Genomic DNA, 20,212 nt, shown 5'->3' on the forward strand with positions numbered 1-20,212 from the left:
AGCCGGGCCAGCAGACCAAGACGGTCATCATCCACCTCGCCCACCAACCAAGGGCTAAGCATCTGGCCCAGCAAGAGCTACACACACACACACACACACAAACACACACACGCTTACGCACACACGCTTACGCACACGCACACACACAGAGCTCACAAACACGAGAGCACCAACCAAGGGCTAAGCATCTGGCCCAGCAAGAGCTACACACACACACACACACACACACACACACGCACGCTTACGCACACGCACACACACAGAGCTCACAAACACGAGAGCACGAATGTAGTCATGCTAGCAGAAATTGGGGAGTTGGTTCAGGAGTAATCTAGTTACATCACACACACAGTTCAGATGTGCTCGCCGCGTACACACACTCACACACTCTGACACTCAAACACGTCTCCAATCCAGACTTCCTATATACAAGAGATAGAATAAAGTCATTTATAGACTGTTGTTCAATACATTACATTATGAAATCAAACAAGGTCTAATAACTTAATGCTGAATATCACTGCTCTTCATGTTGACAGGAGCAGGAGGCATCTTATCTTCCACGTGGTCATTGGTGAGATCCAGGATGTGTGTCAGTGCAGACAGCAGAAGTGCGTTCACATCTTCATTCAGATCAATCTCCTCATGGTAGTTCTTCACTGGGAAGATGCAGTTCATGGCAGCTCCCAGACTGTTACTGCACTGCTGCATCTGAAGAGAAGAGAAGAGATGTTGACAGTATCCAATTACACTTATACACCTGCAGATTCTCTGATGAAAGTGTACCTTCTCCTTGATCTTATTGCTGTTGTAGATCATTCTGATGTCCTTCTTGACCTCTTGGCATGCCTGATCCACTTTTGTTAGCACTGTAAGCTGGGGGATTCCTGCAGAAAAAATATAAAATATCCTTGATCATGACCTTCCTTTTGTCTTCATTTTGACATATAGTATATAATTCTATTTTATATGTTTTCTTCCATTTTTGGGGGGGGCTTTTAAAGGGTCACTTTACCGATTAGCATTTCAATGAAACCCATGAATAGGACTTCCTGCTTTCAATGATGTAAAATGATGATTTTTACATCATTAAAAGCAGGAAGTCCAACATTGAAATCCGTATTTCTCCTATCTCAAGGCAAACTGAGGGAATGATGCACGACCATTCAAAAACATGACTGTTTTTCTAAAGATACAAAGCTTAATGCTAATCGGTGAAGTGTCCCTTTAAGGCCTTGAATCATATAGGACAGTGAAAAAGATGAGTGAGAGAGATGGTGCGATCAGGAAATGAACCTTAGCAGATATCTGCTTGCTAGGTACTTGGATGGAAGACCTATGCTCCGTTCGAATCGGGTAAAACTGCTGCCTTCTAAGATATCTAACTAGAGAGCAAGGCAGCGAAGGCCGTTCGAAACTGAAAAAACGATTTTCGCTGCCTTCTAAGATATCTTAGAATTTCTGAATAACGGTCAATTTTGAAGGCAGCATCGATGTACACGTCAAGCTGCCTTCTACCCACAATCCTTTGCGTCCACGTCTGAATCTCGGTGAAAACAAAACAAACATGGCTGCCGATATCGGTAAATGAGTCTGTTGAAATGTCATTTGTGTGACATTATTTAGCTTGGATTTGTGGAAAGTAGATTGAAAATAAACGATTTACTACCTGGTTATACCATTGTTGGGCCCACTAATAACGCCTGGTCTGAGATATTAGCTGTCAGTGAAACTATTTTATACCGTTAGCCTGCTAGCTTACGTAGGCTAATTTAGTTTAACGTCAGGCTTTTGCTAACGTCATACCGTAGTGTTAACCAAAGATTCTAGAGTGCTACGCTCATTTTTAAACGACGCGTTTAAACTAAAGTCATGTCTAGTTAGAGAGCTCTCTATTTAGGGAGGGAGGCAGTAGGCAGCTGCCTTCCGATTCGAACGGAGCCCTAGTCCGGTGGCCAACAGGTGGAAACGACGTGCAACTTGAAACACATGCAAATAGACAAAACACAAACAGCTTAGGAAACCATCTTCATCATAATTTGACAAAAAGTGAACACAATTTAGGAAGCGTGCTGCAAATTCAGAAAACATTTACATTTCAGAAGTGAGCTGCCAATTTACAACACATGGAATTCAGAAACAAAGTTTGTAAGGCAAATGTTAAATAATTCTTTGTTGCATTAAAAAAAAACGGTGAGACTTTACTTGACGGGTTCATTCATAAAACATTCATAACAGCTGTCATGAACTACAAATGAAGCATTCATGACTGTTTCATGAAACATGACTCAACATTCATATCAACCCTTTCATGAATGTGGAAGACAAAACGTCAAAAACTTGTCAAAATAGCACAATTCTGTTGAATAACCAGTATTTATGGTATTTATTATAAGTATTTATGTCTAATAAATAAATGTTTTTTTTATTTCTAAAACAGAATAGGCTACCCAAATAATCCCTCTTGGTTATGAGTAGATAGCAGTTAATTGGATAAGGCCTACACTTCATGAACGCTGCTTATGTAAACAGTGTTTCTGTTTGTGTTTTCAGTTTCAGGGCGCGTTTCTGTATTGCATGTGTTGTAAATTGGCAGCTCGTTTCTGAAATGTAAATGTTTTCTGAATTTGCAGCGCGTTTTCTAAATGATGTTCACATGTTGTCAAATTAAGATGTCTTTTGTCTATTTGCACGTGTTTTGTTGATTTGCATGTGTTGTCATAGGTTGCACATCGTTTGCACCTGTCAGCCACCGTACAAGTCCCCTAAGTAATTTTCCGAAAAAGATTAGCGTGAACATCGTTGATCATCACTTACCCATCTCACTGGCATGTTTTCTGATGGTCCTCATCTTCTTAAAGTCCTCAGCCTGCAGCAGACCAAGCTTGTCTGTTGGAATGACACTTAGAAGGCAGTGAATCCCGTCACCCAGAGTGGGGTTGCTGATGAAGTCCGGGTCTGTGTCTGAACAGGGGCTCACAGGATTAAACTGCAGACGACCAGATTCACAGTAGTAATTAAAAGAAAAATGGCAAAATGCTGCATCATTCTACTGTATGTGCCTATGTTTCTGTCATTACCTTATGGCCATCTTTTATTTGACCTTTTAAAACTTTGATGAAGTCATCAGGATGCACCCCTTCAGAATCCCCTACTTCCACACCCATGATGTCACACATGACAAAGGGCAGGAACTGTCTAGTTTTGTCATCTCTGAAGTTGTGGATTTTGAACTGAAATCAAAACGAAAGTCATTGGTTCCATTTCATGCTTCTGGAGCTACATGTTTCGTACTGCCTGGTATGTCAGTGTCCCAGGAATTATTGACACTAAAACAAAACAAAACAAAAAATGGAAGAAAGCCTAATCCTAGTGTGGTGGTCATAGTAATGGGCAGGTCAGTCATAACATGACCTGCCTTGATTATTACGCCAGATGGGAGTGTAGTTCCATGTCAAATCAGCCTAGAAAAACGCCAGGTTTCATTTTCAGTTGGTCTTATTGCACTTTCTAACTTGAGAGGAGACACGTTTTAAATGGGAAAATTACCAGAAATCTTAGTCACTTTTAAACATGAAGCTAGCAGGCGAGAAGCTAATGGTCTAATCCGATTCAATGATCTATGCTAGGCTGAAGCTAAAAGTTGTATCGCCAGACTCACAGAATGGCTGGATGAACGGGAACAAGGTAAATATCGATTGTTTTGCTCGAGGGGAGGTGGAAAATGAGCGTATTTCCAAAAATGGCGGATTATCCCTTTAATCTTTCAGTTAATAAATCCCTGAAAGGGACATTTTGCCATCCTATGTGAAAAACTAAGCAGGACAGCAGTCATATATTCAGGTGATATTGGTGCCACATCATGGCAGGTCATTGTGTTGTGTCACATTATTACATTTTATAGCCAAGCGACTTACGACATGGTAAACAGTTTAAGCTTTTTAATTCTTACAACAATTCTAGGAACATTTTGATAGCCAGTCAGGTGGTAAGGCTAGAATCAGCAAGACTAATTGTAAGAAGTGCTATGTGATGAGATGTTCTTTGAAAAGCTAGGTCCTCAGGAGTGTTTTGAAGATGGTGAGGGATGAGAGGAAATAAAATAATGACCGCTGTCAATGGCAACAGAGTTTGTGCTTCTAATTCAAGTCTAGAATGGAATTTTGTTGAAAGTGAAAGACAGTTAGTAAGACGTTGCTAATCAACATCTGTGTGGCAAACTATTTATTTATTAGCGAAAGCCACAAAGCGGTAGCTAAGTCATTGCTAAAGACACATTGTGGTAAGTTTCTTCTCTCGTTTTGGCAAGTAGTCATACAATAAGCGGGATAATGTATAGAACACAGGTCATTATTGTGCCTGTGCAGTGCATTAGGGGAACAAGCTCATTTACAGGAAACGGAAACTTGGCAGCTGCAGACAAGAGGCAGATGTCACACACACAGAAACACTCACACTCAAACACAAACGCAGTGACACACACGCAGGGAATGCAGCCTGGCATGTTATATAATATTGATATATCAAAACAGGTTTGGTGCCTCACAGTCCTGGTGTCATTGCTTGGCTGCAACACTTCCTCGACCTTACACTTCTGCATAAAATTCCAACATAATCCCTGAACAAATGTGAAACATGGATTGATTGATTGCAAACATGAATTTAATATCAATGGCTATGGGTATGTCAATATAGTAATTAGTTACAGGTATGCTATGTATAGGGTTAATTAGCAGATAAAATTTGTAAAAACTGCATTATTCCCTTGCCTATCAGAAGTATCACTGTAGCTACAGTGACCTTCATGTAGGCTGCTTAATGAGTCTGAAAGTAAACATAGCAATGAAAATCAAATGCAAGTTGACCAATAACTTGTAAAGAAACCCAATTGCTGATGTGACAAATGATTTTAAGTACCTGTTAGACCCTTAAGAAAAGTATATCTTCTCCCTGATGGAAAAACAACAAAACTCTGAGTGGAGTGGAGTGGGTGATTGTTTACCAGAATGGCCATTGCTCTCTGTGTGGTCAGTGATAGTAGTTTTCACCTAGAGTAACACCTTTGGCAGGTCAATTTTGATGTGGAACATAATAAATAGTTCAGTTAGTCTACAGACAATCTATCAATGAATATCTATCTATCTATCTATCTATCTATCTATCTTATTGTCTTCTTCAAATATTTGTCATCTTTTCATATCATAATCGGCCCACTTTGTGTCATATCGAAATAGGGACAGTGTCTGGTTTATTGTAGGCCTGTCTGTGGGAATACCAATTCAAAGCTCACCCAATTTGGATTTAATGTAAACAAACAGGTTATGCATCAGGTTATACATAATTTAGTCGCACAGCTCCGTCTTCCGTCTCTCTTCTATCCTTTAATAATATCAGCGAGTAGAATATCCTTGTGTGTCTGCTCTCTTACGGTTCTCTTCCAAGCAAAACAAATGAATAGTGCAGTCAGTGCGTGACTTATTTCAGGAGGCAACATTCAGAGTCATGTGATCGCAGTATGCAATGCCATTGGCCATTGTGTTGTGGAGTCAGATTTCAGGCAAACACATTTCAGGAAGCTCTCTGTGTGATTTCCATGCATGAACCCAGGCCTTGCCCTTGGCAAGATTTTAGGTGCCACTCCCTTGCATCGCAGTAAATTCCACTGCTAGTGTACATACAGTATACTCACACTGAATAGCTTTGTCTTGAACATTCTTTTATGTAAATAAAGCAATTGCACATTGAAAATTAAAGAAACAAATACAGCACTGCTGAGATGGAGGCAACAGAAGGAGGAGCACTTGATGCGCTCAATGGTGTTTTTTGCCCCCAACGGCACCCTCCAGGCAGCACAGCCTAAAAGGCACTACCTTTACCCTATTCCTAACCCTAACCCCCTCAACCCTCATCCTACCCCTAAACTGAGGGGAGTAGTGCCTTGAAGACAGCGCGGTCTGGAGGGCAAATAATACCAAAGACCGCTTGATGCTGCTGCATCACTGCAGGGTTGTGCTGCTGAGGTTGAATATTAAATGGCTCAAATAAATAAGGACGCCCATCAAACTCAAATGTTTCCTCCTCGTCTTCAAAGTCTTCATAAAACTCCGTAGCGTCATCATACGGCATCCTTGCAATAGTTGCCAACTGTTTGCACTCCAGTCCAAAACTACCGCGAGTATTCACGTGACTGATTCACGTCACAGCTATAGTTCCGCTCCAGATCGTCACGTGACTAAATTCAAGATGGCGCGAACGGTAAACTTTCGGATGTGACTGCCTGAATAAACCGCCATGTAACTAAACCACCAGTGCTTTTTCAAAGTTCTCGATGTCTCGTTTTAAATGTCAGGGCCCTCAGAAGTCTACTAATAATGCCTTGATTATTACGCCAGATGAGTGTAGTTCCATGTCAAATCAGCCTAGAAAAATGCCAGGTTTCATTTTCAGTTGGCCTTATTGCACTTTCTAACTTGAGAAGAGACACGTTTTAAATGGGAAAATTACCAGAAATCTTAGTCACTTTTAAACATGAAGCTAGCAGGCGAGAAGCTAATGGTCTAATCCGATTCAATGATCTATGCTACAGTAGGCTGAAGCTAAAAGTTGTATCGCCAGACTCACAGAATGGCTGGATGAACGGGAACAAGGTAAATATTGATTGTTTTGCTCGAGGGGAGGTGGAAAATGAGTGTATTTCCAAAAATGGCGGAATATCCCTTTAATCACTTGCAGACTATCTTTGAAGGACAAGTTAGATGTATTCAGCATTATTGTAGGCTACTGGCTCTCATTCGACTTCTATATTAAACGAGTAAAGCAAATTGCAGTTTGTTGCCAATGAAAATATTTGTTGACAACCATATTTGTTATATTTTCCTGTTTTGCAGAATCCTATCATTGGCTCGTTGAGAGTTTGCCACCTGCAAGCACTTGTTGTGTACTTGAAGACCCTGAGAAACTTTTTTTAAATGGGAAAATTACCGGAATTAGCTGATGGGATCTAGTTTTAGTTGTTTTCAGAGGACTACTTTCCTGTTATGCATATGACTACATTTGATGTAGCACTAAGAAGCGCATTGATACAATAGTTAGAGAGTTAAAACATACAAGTAAATAATTGACTGACGTATACTGAAGTGAAGTTAACCAAGTAAAAACATTGTCACTTTACTCTGGTGTTTATTGATTGTTTGTTGTGAAGTGAAGAACATAACATCCGCTCAGTTAAAAACATATAAAACTATGCAAGAGTGTTCTACTATGTTAAGCATGTTATTAAATGCTGTGTTCTTAATTTTGAAGCATAATTCCTAAATTAACTCATCTGTAAATCATGCCTATACACAATTATAAATGTTTGTTCATAGCAAACACGGGCATCTGTTTTATATTTCTGAATTTATAACTGTATTTGCCATGGGCAGGGGTAGTGTAGTGAATAAGGCCTTGGGCTAGCATGTTGTAAGCCGAAGAATTGGGGGTTCAATCCCTGGGTGCCACCATTGTGGCCTTGCTCTTTAATTTCATTGATAGTGTAAGTCTCTTTGGATAAAAGTGTCTTAATAAATGCAACTGTAACCTTTATAATTCATTTGTAAATATGTAGCAAGGCATATACAGTCCTCACTTTAGATGAGCTCACAAAAATCATTAACTAACCACTTGTAACTCCTGAGTTAATCATGAATTATAGTATGAGAATTAACATAGGAGTAATACTTTACAAATGATGATCAAAGCATTTATTAATAGTTTGTAACTGGTTCATAGATGATTTCATCTATAAATGGTTGTTTCATTATTTATAAGGCATAAACCATGTATTTACAAACATTTGTTTTATTTACTATGAACTAACCATTCATAACTTTGTGAACAAATGCTTTACTAATGATGAATTATGCATGAACAATAAATTACTGATGATGAACAAACCATTAACTAATAATTAACAGATGCTTAAAGGAATATTTCGGTATTTTACACTTTAAGCCCGTTTTCTGTAATGCCTAGCATGCAAACGATTGTTTGACACCAACATTTCGACGATTGAGCCTGTGTCTGCAATTTGGCAGCTTTAGAATCTTCTCTGCATGGCTTTAACATTGCTCCCTATGTGCATAAACTATTCTGTCCTTAAAACACCCCTAAACGTTCGTTTTAAAAAATGTGCAACTCACCGAAGGGTTACTGGTCTTCAACGATATTCAGTAGCAAGTTTCGCAGCGAAATTCAACTTCTGTTGTGTTATATTAGGCATTTTGTAAATCCTGGAACTACTTTTTCAGATCACCCTACAACCGTGTATAAACTTCCGCTCTGTATTTGAATCTGAAGATTACACACTCCGGACCACTAGACGGTGGCGGAGTAATATCAACGAGCAATGAGTCTTAATGACTACAGAAACCAATGGGATTTACAAAATGCCTAATATAAGAATGAGGGCGGTTGCACGCCAATGTTTTTGTCTGCAGTCAACTATATCAAGGTGTGGTGTCAAAACAGGTTTGTCAAAGGATGGGCTTTAGTGCTGTGCTATCTAGGCAGTAAAAACTCTTTAAAACAGCTTCTGGAACACAAAGCTGCTGGAACACAAAGTTCACAAAGTTCACTCTGAAACAGGTATCAGACAGTACAGGTGGAATATATCTTCGGTGGTTACAGGTGAAAAAAAAGGTGAGTGCCTTTAATTATTTTGTTGTGAATGGACAGTTATGGTTTAAAGGTGAACATGAAAATAAAAGGTTTGTTAATTTTCCATGCATGAAAACAGATGCTCTAAAAAAGCATATAGAGAATATTGTAAAGGTACGCTACATGTACGTACGGTACACAAAATCTTTATGAATGGTAACCAGGTACAGAAAATAATGTTTTTAGCTGCTTGACCTAAGGGTTGAATGCGCTGATTTCCTGCTTATCCAATGTCATGTGACCCCGTACTGGACCATGTTCCTATCAGGGAGGCTACACAGGCCACGTAACTGAAGTGTTCTGTTGCGTAATGGCTGCTGCTACAACTAGCTTCCACTGTACCTGAAGTGTTCTGTTGCGTAATGGCTGCTGCTACAACTAGCTTCCATTGTAGTCAAAGGAGCTGAACTGGCTACACCAGATGTGATAGTGGTGCATTCCTTTAAACAAATTGCTGATTCCTGGGTTCGACAATACAGTGACGCCTGTGTTACAACCGTCTCTGTGTTCTTCCTTAATCATCATTAATAGTGTATTAGTCCTAAACTATACTACTGGACCATGTTCCTAACAGGGAGGCTACACAGGCCACGTAACTGAAGTGTTCTGTTGCGTAATGGCTGCTGCTAACTAGACCCCTTCCACTGTACCTGAAGTGTTCTGTTGCGTAATGGCTGCTGCTACAACTAGCTTCCACTGTAGTCAATGGAGCTGAACTGGCTACACCAGTCTTCAAAAACTATTTTTCCAAACAGAGTGCTTCAGTTGTGGACCTGGTGTAGTTTGGGCCTAGGACTCGTCATATGAAATGTAACAGATTTCCATCTCTTGTTGGTAGACCAAGTAAGACATCGCAAAGGTAGAAGAGAGATTTGAGATTTGTTTTGTAATTATTGTGACCCTTATGGTGAAGTCGGTTCTCATGACTAAATCAGGGCTGTGCAGGTAGCCCATACTGTGCTGAGGTCAGTGGTGTGTGTGTGTGTGTGTGTGTGTGTGTGCGTGTGTGTGTGTGTGTGTGTGTGTGTGTGTGTGTGTGTGTGTGTGTGTGCGTGTGTGTGTGCGTGTGTGTGTGCGTGTGTGTGTGTGTGTGTGTGTGTGTGTGTGTGGGACTTTATCCAAAAGTACTAGAAGGGAGAGGCTGACTCAGATCAGCATGTCTGTCTAATGTAGTCTCTCTTGTATCAGCATATTCTGCCAGTGAGATCTGTACTCGTGATATGAGTCAGGGAGGAGATCAAGGTGCCTGTAGACAACAGCATGACCAAGTCTCTAATCATTTACTAAGCTGCCCTGGGACGTTGTGCTCCATTTGAAAACCAACAACAACAGACACAAAATATGTTTCAGCTGTGTTATTGATTTAGTAATAGACTTAAGACTGGCGTCCAACACTTGAGACGCAGGATTTTAAAACAGTTTTCTAACCCTGTGTGGCTGCTGCACGGCAGACGTTTCCAGTGGGCTTTGTTCCGTTAAAAACAATGGAGTTCTCATTGTTTTCTTGTCGCGGTGTGTTGCGTACGTGTGTGGTGGGTGCGTGACAGGCCAAATGTAGCCTAGGCTACTACTTTCTAACAGGGCGATAGAGAGAGGTAGCAGAGAAGACAGAAATCTTCTTGTCTCCCCCCCCCCCCAAGAAAAAAAAAACTCTTCGGATTTAGATGAATCGTGAAAATGACCTATTTTGTTGTGAAAACGGCGAATTTCGCCGAAAAGCGACGAGTTTGCAGGTATGAAATTATAGCCCTTTTCTGACTGAGAAACATTACATTCAAGTTACAGAATAGGGCACAGGGGGATTTCGCAGTGTGCAAGGTAGACGTGTTGTGGTCCCAGGTTGTCTGAAGCCGACTGCTGAACGACTGCTGTTATTTCAGTTAGCTCGTTGGCTAGTTCGTTAGCTCGTTGGCTAGTTAGCTAGCATTAGGCAAACATTCCAAAAAGACGTGTTTTGGTAACATAGCAACAATAAACACTTGACCGAAGCGCTGAGAAAAGGAGGAGGGAGCTCTCACGAGCTCTCAGCTATGAAGGGTCAAAGTAACAATAATTAAATATAAAGTAAATTACAAAGTAAAATGTCATGTAAGTCATATCACCAAGTATCAAATTTTAATATATCAACGATTATTAAATGTAATCTAATTTAAAGTTTAAATCAATGTCATTTGAATTTTGAATTACATTAAACTTTAAATCAATTGAATAAGAAGTTGAATTAATTTGAAGTCATACATCACATTTACATTTCCCTGTTGTTCTCATTTTGAATGAGACTTAAAATTTCAGCCTCATGCAATTCCGTGCGCCACCATTTAATTCGAACGCCTTTACTTCAAACTTTGGACTTTGGTACTTCAAGGTTGTATTGTCACCTGTCAATCATGCTATGTCCCCCGCCCCCCGCCCATCCACTGAATCTGAGTTGATTTATCAGGTCTTTTGTAAAAGACTCACTCACTCCGGGCGAAATTATCACCACGTTGTACACTGTACACAGAGGTGGGAGTAACAAAAAAAACTAGAAATGCAATTCCAAGGAATTACCAGTGCATGAAAATGCAAAAATATATAGATAGATAATGTAGATATGGTCACTAAGGTGTAGCTAGGGTAAACATGGTGATTGCATAGTTTAAAGACAGTTGATGTGTGAAGGTAGACAGTTTGAAGCTTAAACATTCCAGTTGTAACTTAACTAATGATTTCTAAAAGGTATGTTAAAATGTTATCTAACTATGTTAACAATGATAACCAGGTTGATTGGTTTACTTAACTAATGGTTTCTAACAGTTATGGTAAAAATGCTAACAATGCTAACAATGTTAACTATGCTAACAATGTTAACCAGGTTGATTAGCTAACCTAGCTAATGATTTCTATCAGTTATGCTAAAAATGCTAAAAATGCTAACTATGCTAACAATGCTAACTTTGCTAACCAGGTTGATTAGCTAACTTAGCTAATCATTTCTAACAGTTATGATAACAATGCTAACTATGTTAACAATGCTAACTAGGTTGATTAGCTAACTTAGCTAATCATTTCTAGCAGCTATGGTAAAAATGCTAACTATGCTAACAGTGTTAACTATGCTAACCATGCTAACTAGGTTGATTAGCTAACTTAGCTAAACATTTCTAGCAGCTATGTTAAAAATGCTAACTATGCTAACAATGCTAACTATGCTAACCATGCTAACTAGCTAACTTGCTACTGAGGACTTCTATTTTGAAACATTTGTTGATAGGGTATCCATGGCTGCCACTATCAGGAATAAAGAAGTTACTGTAGTAAAATCCTGTTCGTTGCTATGGAAACGGTCATAAACGCTTCATTTTAATGGTTGCTATGTTGGTTGCTAGGTACATAGAGGTCTCATGTAGTTGACTGGAGGCATAGTTGATGATAACTGACAGTTGGAATGGTTGAACAGTTAAATAGTTGAGTAGTTTCAATGGTTAAATGATTTCATAGTGTATTATTGCAGTGAGGACTTTTATTTTGAAACAGTTGTGGAAAGAGGAAACAGTTAACAGGATTATGTAGTCTTCACAGAGAGATTGTATGCTTAAAGCCTGAGAGAGAGAGAGAGAGCTGCTGCAGGTGGGGCTGGCCACCTGGCATAAGATTCTAATTGCTTAAGGCGAGACACGGCAGTTGAAAACATTGTTTTTGTGACCTCCGGTCAATTTCGAGATTTTGTGCTAGTTTGCTACCTTAGCATGTATTCTACCACCCTACTACAACAACAAAGTCCGATTTGCACATTTAGGTGTTTATTTCACGAACTTTTGTGTGCTCGCGCCTATGTATTTCTCCACATTTTCTCAAAAGTTCCCATTCTAAAATGTCATGTACTCCCGCGAACGTGATCCAAATCATATCGTGTCTCACACCGTTGGAAAGCCCTGCTCCTCCTGCATAACGCCATGCAATCCAAATATGGACATTTCCTTTGTATTTGCAACCAATCGCGAAAGTTCAAAGACGAGTCTAAGCTGAGAACGAATCTCATTGGCTGTGTTTTAAGGCTGTTTTCTCAAAACTAGTTATTTGCGGTTTTGAGTCATTTTCCGGTAGATACTTCTCAGCCTCTGTAGCACCTATCTACACCAAACTTTCCAGTTATACACTTAACAGTATTCTGAAGACATTTACAGAGGGATTTGTTAATACATCATTCCTGGCCTGATTTATGTGACATGTTAATCAAAAAAGCATGGCAAAAATTAAGGCTATGGACAGTATATTTGGATTTCCTAGGCAATGAAAGCAGATATCCTGAAATCCTTCTGTAATTTTATTGTAATCTTGTTTGTAAACAACATGAAAGAATAATTTTGCACCTGGCTTTATCATATGCTCAGATCTATCTACCGGAGATATATGCAAAATCATGCATATTTAATGAGATAATGCCTCATTTGCATAATTAAACATACACATTTCAAAAACTTGTAATACATTTTTTTCTCATACTTGTGTAAGTAATCAACTGAGGAAGTTTCATGGTGATACCTATTATTTAAAAATTTTACCCTATTCAACTGTAGTGTCTCGCCTTAACGACCCGACTGTGATGTCATAGAGGCCAATGTTAAAGGAATAGTTCGGAATTTTGGACATAGGACCTCATTTCCAACTTTACCGAGGTGATATAGGTCGGTGGAGACCGTTTTTATCACGTTTAGCCCCTTCCTTCAGTTGCAGCGTCCCCCTTTGCTAACGCTGGTTTTGAGCTAACACATTTCTACGGTAACATCAGTCTGACATCAACAACAGTCTTACTCACTCCACCGCACACCCGAGACAAGTCAATTAAATCGTCGGACTATCGATATACATGTCCGTGTTGATAGAATAATTTTAGAAATAAAACTAACCTTGCAACTCAATGATTTATTACATTTTGAGGGACTAGTTTCTCAATATCAATCCGCCACTGCCATACAGGGAACAAAGTAGGCTATTGCAATGCGATGCAAGGTTCGTTTTATTTCTAACATGGTTCTATCAACACTAGGCATGTGCATCGATAGTCTGACGTTAAAATGTATTTGTTTCGGGTGTTCTGTGGAGTGTTTTCAGTGGCAGGCTGGATGTTACCGTTGACTTGCGTTATCTTGGCACCAGATTAGCACGAGATGAACGCTGCAACTCATAGGAAGGGCAGAAATTCACTGAAAATGGTCTTCACCGACCTATATCACTCAGACTGAGTTGGAAATTAGGTCCTATGTCCAAAATTCCGAACTATTGCTTTAAGTCTATGGGGAAATTTGTAATAGTTTTTAATTTATAGTTTAAAAAGTATAAAAGTTACAAAGTTGAAAAATACATAGCAGCATGCCCCTATTGAAGACCTACGTTGCAACGTTTGAATGAAGTTTCTAGGTTCAACGGTTCAAGCTGAATAGAAAAAATGAATTTGGTAAGCGGAATAATAATAACTAGAAATGCAATTCCAAGGAATTACCAGTGCATGAAAATGCAAAAAACGTATAGATAGAGAATGTAGATATGTTTACCAGTTCTAACTTAACCCTATGAGCCCTAAGCTGTTTTAAGGGCATTTTCACTACCTCTAGTTAGAAGCATTTATCCTGGTCATTGTAAGTGCCATTCACACATGCTACATATTGTTTTTTTCAGGACAGTCTAGGCTATCCAGATCTGCCACAATATCATGTATTAATACTTGCATTGATTTGATTTAGATTTTTAAATAATAAAAATTTGAAAAGCGTACTATACAAATTCTTACATTTTGACGTGTATCTCACCACAGCAAGCTCACATCTCGACAATATAAGAACCATGGTGGAGGTATACTTTGGGGCTGAGCAATTTACAGAAATATGTGGTGTGTGCCTTCCAGAAATAAATGGCAATTTTTATTTAGTGATGAAAAAATGACTTCTTGGCACTTTTTGCACTCCATATTTGTGACACTAGCTGATCTGACATGACTTGTTTGCGGTAGCACACATGACGTGCACAGATGATGATTCTCTATAATATTTGTTTTACTGCATTGCAATGAACAAAGTAAAGGCAAAAAGTGTTTATTTGTCAAACAAATTTGGATGCAATATGAGTCTTGAATTGGATACCATACAGGAGTTTTTAGGATCTTAAAACCGTGTTATGAGCGTGACTTGTCATAGAGAAACACATGATAACATTGGATTATGAACATAGGCTATTATGCCACACAAAAACACGAGGTAAGTGTTTTATTTTAAGTTATTAGTTATTATTTTGCTGTCACTTGTCTGTTTTATGGCCTAGTAGGTTGTATTTGGTATCTGTGGATAGCTCTAGCTCTCCTCTTTCATCTGACATGCGTGCCATATCTTTTTGATAGCGGTTTCAGGAGGAAATCAAACGAGAGTAAAGGTAGCCAAGCTATATGACATTATTATTTGTTTGTAACTTCGTCTGATTTTATCATACGGAATGATCGATGTATTTGGTATCGATGCAAAGCTCTGCTTCTCCTCTTTCATTTGATATGCGTGTCATGTCTGTACGATGCGTGGTCCGCGAGTAATTCAAGCGAGAGTTCTGGATGCGCCGGTGAATGCAGAGCAATATAGACTGTAAATATGATATACTTTGATTTAACTTCATAATTTTATTTTATTTTCATACTTGATCGTACAGACAAGTGTCTAGTATCGTTGGAAAGCCCCGGTTCTGCTCTTTCCTGCCATATAAGTTTCATCTCGCTGTGACTAATAATAGCGGAGCAATGTCACAAAGAAAATGTGTGCGTTTTTTGACGCACTTTGCGTCCGTCGGGCTCATAGGGTTAACCAATGATTTCTATTCATGTTAAAATGTTAACTATGGTAACAATGATAACCAGGTTGATTGCTTTACTTAACTACTGATTTCTTGCAGTTATGGTAAAAATGTTAACTATGGTAGCAATGATAACTATAGTAACGATGCTAACTTTACTACCATGCTAACCAGGTTGATTAGCTAACTTAGCTGATGATTTCTAGCAGTAATGCTAACTATACTAACAATGCTAACCAGGTTGATTAGCTAACTTAGTTGATGATTTCTTGCAGTTATGCTAAAAATGTTAACAATGCTAACAATGCTTAACCAGGTTGATTAGCTAACTTAGCTAATTATTTCTAGCAGTTATGCTAAAAATGCTAACTAAGCGAACAATGCTAACATGCTAACTAGCTAACTTGCTAGTGAGGACTTTTATTTTGAAACATTTGTTGCTAGGGTATCCATGGTGGCCACTATCGGGAAACAAGAAGTTACTGCAGTATAATCATGTTGGTTGCTATGGAAACGGTCATAAATGCTTAATTTTAATGGTTGCTATGTTGGTTGCTAGGTACATGGAGGTTTCATGTAGTTGAATGGAAGCATAGTTGATGATAACTTACAGTTGGAATCATTGAACAGTTCAATATATGAGTAGTTTCAATGGTTAAATGATTTAATAGTGTATTATTGCAGTGAGGACTTTTATTTTGAAACAGTTGTGGACAGAGGAAACAGTTAACAGGATATGTAGTCTTCTGAGAGACTGTATGCTTAAAGCCAGAGAAGCTGACAGTTGGCTGCAGGTGGCTGACCAGCTGGCGTAAGATTCTAATTGCTGCCGTGATGTCATAATGAGCAATGTTAAGTCTATGGGGGAAATTGCAATAGTTTTTAACTAATAGTTTAAAAAGTATAAAAGTTACAAAGTTGAAAAATACAAAGCCCACATCGCGTAAGTAAGACCTACGTGACAAAATTTGAATGGAGTCTCTACGTTAAGCGGTTGAAGCTGAATTGCGTGCGTTAGAAGAAGAACTATAAGAAGCCTAGGAAGAACAGTACAGTGCATTTTCATGCACTGTAATAACTAGAAATGCAATTCCAAGGAATTACCAGTGCATGAAAATGCAAAAAAATGTAGATATGGTTACTAAGGTGTAGCTAGGGTAAACATGGTGGTTGCATAGTTTAAAGAGAGTTGATAGTGTTAAGGTAGACATTTTAAAGCTTAAACATTCCTGTTCTAACTTCACTAATGATTTCTAACAGGTGTTCTAAAATGATAACTATGCTAACAATGTTAAACAGGTTGATAAGTTAACTTAGCTGATGATTTCTAGCAGTAATGCTAAAAATGCTAACTATGCTAACATTGCTAACTATGTTAGCAATGCTAACCATGTTGATTAGCTAACTTAGCTAATCATTTTAGCAGTTATGCTAAAAATGCTAACTATGCTAACCATGCTAACTAGCTAACTTGCTACTGAGGACTTCTATTTTGAAACATTTGTTGATAGGTTATCCATGGCTGCCACTATCAGGAATAAAGAAGTTACTGTAGTAAAATCATGTTGGTTGCTATGGAAACGGTCATAAACGCTTAATTTTGATGGTTGCTATGTTGGTTGCTAGGTACTTGAAGGTCTCATGTAGTTGACTGGAGGCATAGTTGATGATAACTGACAGTTGGAATGGTTGAACAGTTAAATAGTTGAGTAGTTTCAATGGTTAAATGATTTAATAGTGTATTATTTCAGTGAGGACTTTTATTTTGAAACAGTTGTGGACAGAGGAAACAGTTAACAGGATATGTAGTCTTCACAGAGAGATTGTAGGCTTAAAGCCTGAGAGAGAGAGAGGGCTGCTGCAGGTGGGGCTGGCCACCTGGCATAAGATTCTAATTGCTCAACGACCCGATTGTGATGTCATAGAGGCCAATGTTAAGTCTATGGGGAAATTTTTAATAGTTTTTAATTTATAGTTTAAAAAGTATAAAAGTTACAAAAGTTGAAAAGTCATAGCAACCCGATCCATTAGAATACCTACGTTACAAAGTTTGAATGAAGTTGCTAAGTTAAACGGTTGAAGAGAAATTGCGGTTAGAAAAAGCTGTCAGCGGAATAATAATAAAGATAACTAGAGATGTAATTCCAAGGAAATTACGAGTGCATGAAAATGCATAAATGATGAGGACTTTTATTTTGAAACAGTTGTGGGCAGAGGAAACAGTTGAACAGGATATGTTGTCTTAAGAGAGCTAGAAAGCCTGAGACAGAATGTTGCTGCCAGGTGGCTTTGAACACCTGGATTAAGATTCTAATTGCTTAACGACTTCATTGTGATGTCATAATCCAATGTTAAGTCTATGGGAGAAAAAATGTTTTAAAAAATTCATATAAATTAAACGATAAAGTTTTCAAAGTTGAAAATTACATAGCTGAAGTCACCTAAAGGCTGGCTTACATTGCACGATTTTGGCCTGTTTTAACAGTCGGCGACTAAATTTCCAAAATCGGGCGGAAATCTTGAGAGTTGTGCTAGAATCGCAGCGCGCTCCCGTCATCTAAATCGTTTAGTGTAAGGTGCCAATCTTAGCGGTTTTAAGTCCGTCGGAGGCAGTCTTTCTCTAGTTTTGCCGTTACGACAATATCAAACATGTTTGATATTATCGGAAGTCTTTTCAGTCGTGGCTCATGCAAATAGTGACGTGAACATTAAAAACCAATAGTAACCTCTCGCGAACACGAAAACAGGAAGGGGCAAAATAGGCGACAGCTGTAGCCTATATGATTATTTGTTATTTCATTTCTTATAATTTATTAGTCGGCTATTCTACGAGACAGAACAACTCTATATCTGTTAGTGATGTCACACATCAAACAATGCTGCAGAAACGCGAAAAAAATACTTTGATATGAGTAGGCTATCATGTGATTTCCTGTTAATGATGACGTGTAGCCTATTGCACGATGGAAATAATTTGAAGGAATCTAGCAGCAGTCTTGTAAATAGTGACCCACAGTCTTTGCAAAATCCTAATCTGAGACTGGCCTGTGACTAGACTGTGACTAAAAACTCAATGAATTGTCTTTAGATGTGAGAGGGTCTGAGACTGTAGTCTTTCAAAAATCTTTTCCAAATCTTTGCAAAGTCTGTCAATGTAAGGTAGGCTTAAGTAAGACCTACGTAGCGCAGTTTGAATGAAGTTTCTACGTCGAACGGTTGAAGTTGAATTGAACGCACAAAAAGTGACTGAAGACTATAATATCGATAACTAGAAATGCAATTCCAAGGAATTACCAGTGCATGAAAATGCAAAAAAAATTGAGGATAGATAATGTAGATATGGTTACTAAGGTGTAGCTACGGTAAACATGGTGGTTGCATAGTTTAAAGAGAGTTGATAGTGTTAAGGTAGACATTTTAAAGCTTAAACATTCCTGTTCTAACTTAACTAATGATTTCTAACAGGTATTCTAAAATGTTAACTATGCTAACAATGATAACCAGGTTGATTGGTTTACTTGGCTAATAATTTTTAGCAGTTATGGTAAAACTGCTAACTACGCTAATGATGCTAACTATGCTAACAATGCTAAGCACATTGATTAGCTAATTTAGCTAATGATTTCTAGCAGTTATGTTAAAAATGCTAACTATGTTAACAATGCTAACTATGTTAAAAATGCTAATCAGGTTGATTAGCTCACTTAGCTAATGATTTCTAACAGTTATGCTAAAAATGCTAACAATGCTAACTATGCTAACTAGCTAACTTGCTAGTGAGGACTTTTACTTTGAAACATTTGTTGCTAGGGTATCCATGGTGGCCACTATCAGGAAACAAGAAGTTACTGCAGTATAATCATGTTGGTTGCTATGGAAACGGTCATAAACGCTTAATTTTAATGGTTGCTATGTTGGTTGCTAGGTACATGGAAGTCTCATGTAGTTGACTGGAGGCATAGTTGATGATAACTGACAGTTGGAATGGTTGAACAGTTAAATGGTTGAGTAGTTTCAATGGTTAAATTATTTAATAGTGTATTATTGCAGTGAGGACTTTTATTTTGAAACCGTTGTGGAAAGAGGAAACAGTGAACAGGATATGTAGTCTTCACAGAGAGATTGTATGCTTAAAGCCTGAGAGAGAGAGAGCTGCTGCAGGTGGGGCTGGCCACCTGGCATAAGATTCTAATTGCTTAACGACCCGATTGTGATGTCATAGAGGCCAATGTTAAGTCTATGGGGAAATTTTTAATAGTTTTTAATTTATAGTTTAAAAAGTATAAAAGTTACAAAGTTGAAAAATACATAGCAGCATGCCCCTATTGAAGACCTACGTGGCAACGTTTGAATGAAGTTTCTAGGTTAAACGGTTCAAGCTGAATAGAAAAAATGAATTTGGTAAGCGGAATAATAATAACTAGAAATGCAATTCCAAGGAATTACCAGTGCATGAAAATGCAAAAATAGATAGATAATGTAGATATGGTTACAAAGGTGTAGCTAGGGTAAACATGGTGGTTGCATAGTTTACAGAGAGTTGATAGTGTGAAGGTAGACAGTTTAAAGCTGAAACATTCCACTTCTAACTTAACTTATGATTTCTATTCCTGTTAAAATGATAACTATGGTAACTATGATAACCAGGTTGATTGTTAACTTAGCTACTGATTTCATGCAGTTATGGTAAAAATGTTAACTA

General features: G+C 38.4%; 2 protein-coding genes across 4 annotated transcripts in view; one reads left to right on the forward strand and one right to left on the reverse strand.

Annotated features, from left to right (window-relative positions):
- Positions 1-504: 504 nt before the first annotated feature.
- Positions 505-8,462, reverse strand: LOC134079310 (interferon-induced protein 44-like). The gene is made up of 5 exons (XM_062535517.1): positions 8,181-8,462; positions 3,081-3,233; positions 2,818-2,989; positions 787-887; positions 505-711 (listed from the first exon to the last, which is right to left on the reverse strand). Exons 2-5 carry the CDS (start codon positions 3,177-3,179, stop codon positions 505-507), a joined length of 579 nt encoding a protein of 192 aa, XP_062391501.1. The 5' UTR covers positions 3,180-3,233; positions 8,181-8,462.
- The window catches only part of LOC134081860 (NACHT, LRR and PYD domains-containing protein 3-like), a 53,063-nt gene continuing 41,071 nt past the window's right edge, over positions 8,221-20,212 (forward strand). Inside the window, exon 1 of one of the 3 annotated variants that reach the window (XM_062537593.1) lies at positions 8,221-8,679. The gene's annotated coding sequence lies outside the window, so the exon portion shown is untranslated. The remainder of the gene's footprint in view (positions 8,680-20,212) is intronic. The other 2 variants (XM_062537591.1, XM_062537592.1) reach the window with 2 other exon arrangements.

The sequence above is a fragment of the Sardina pilchardus genome, chromosome 1 (genome assembly GCF_963854185.1).
Source record: "Sardina pilchardus chromosome 1, fSarPil1.1, whole genome shotgun sequence".
Lineage (NCBI taxonomy): Eukaryota > Metazoa > Chordata > Actinopteri > Clupeiformes > Clupeidae > Sardina > Sardina pilchardus.

What these genes read in the sequence shown, in the direction of transcription:
- LOC134079310 (XM_062535517.1), bottom strand. Translation starts at nt 3,179, where the DNA reads ATGTGTGACATCATGGGTGTGGAAGTAGGGGATTCTGAAGGGGTGCAT. An exon ending in AAAACATGCCAGTGAGATGG is followed by an intron (nt 888 to 2,817) that starts GTAAGTGATGAT and finishes TTTTTTCTGCAG; the next exon opens with GAATCCCCCAGCTTACAGTG. An exon ending in GCAATAAGATCAAGGAGAAG is followed by an intron (nt 712 to 786) that starts GTACACTTTCAT and finishes TCTTCTCTTCAG; the next exon opens with ATGCAGCAGTGCAGTAACAG.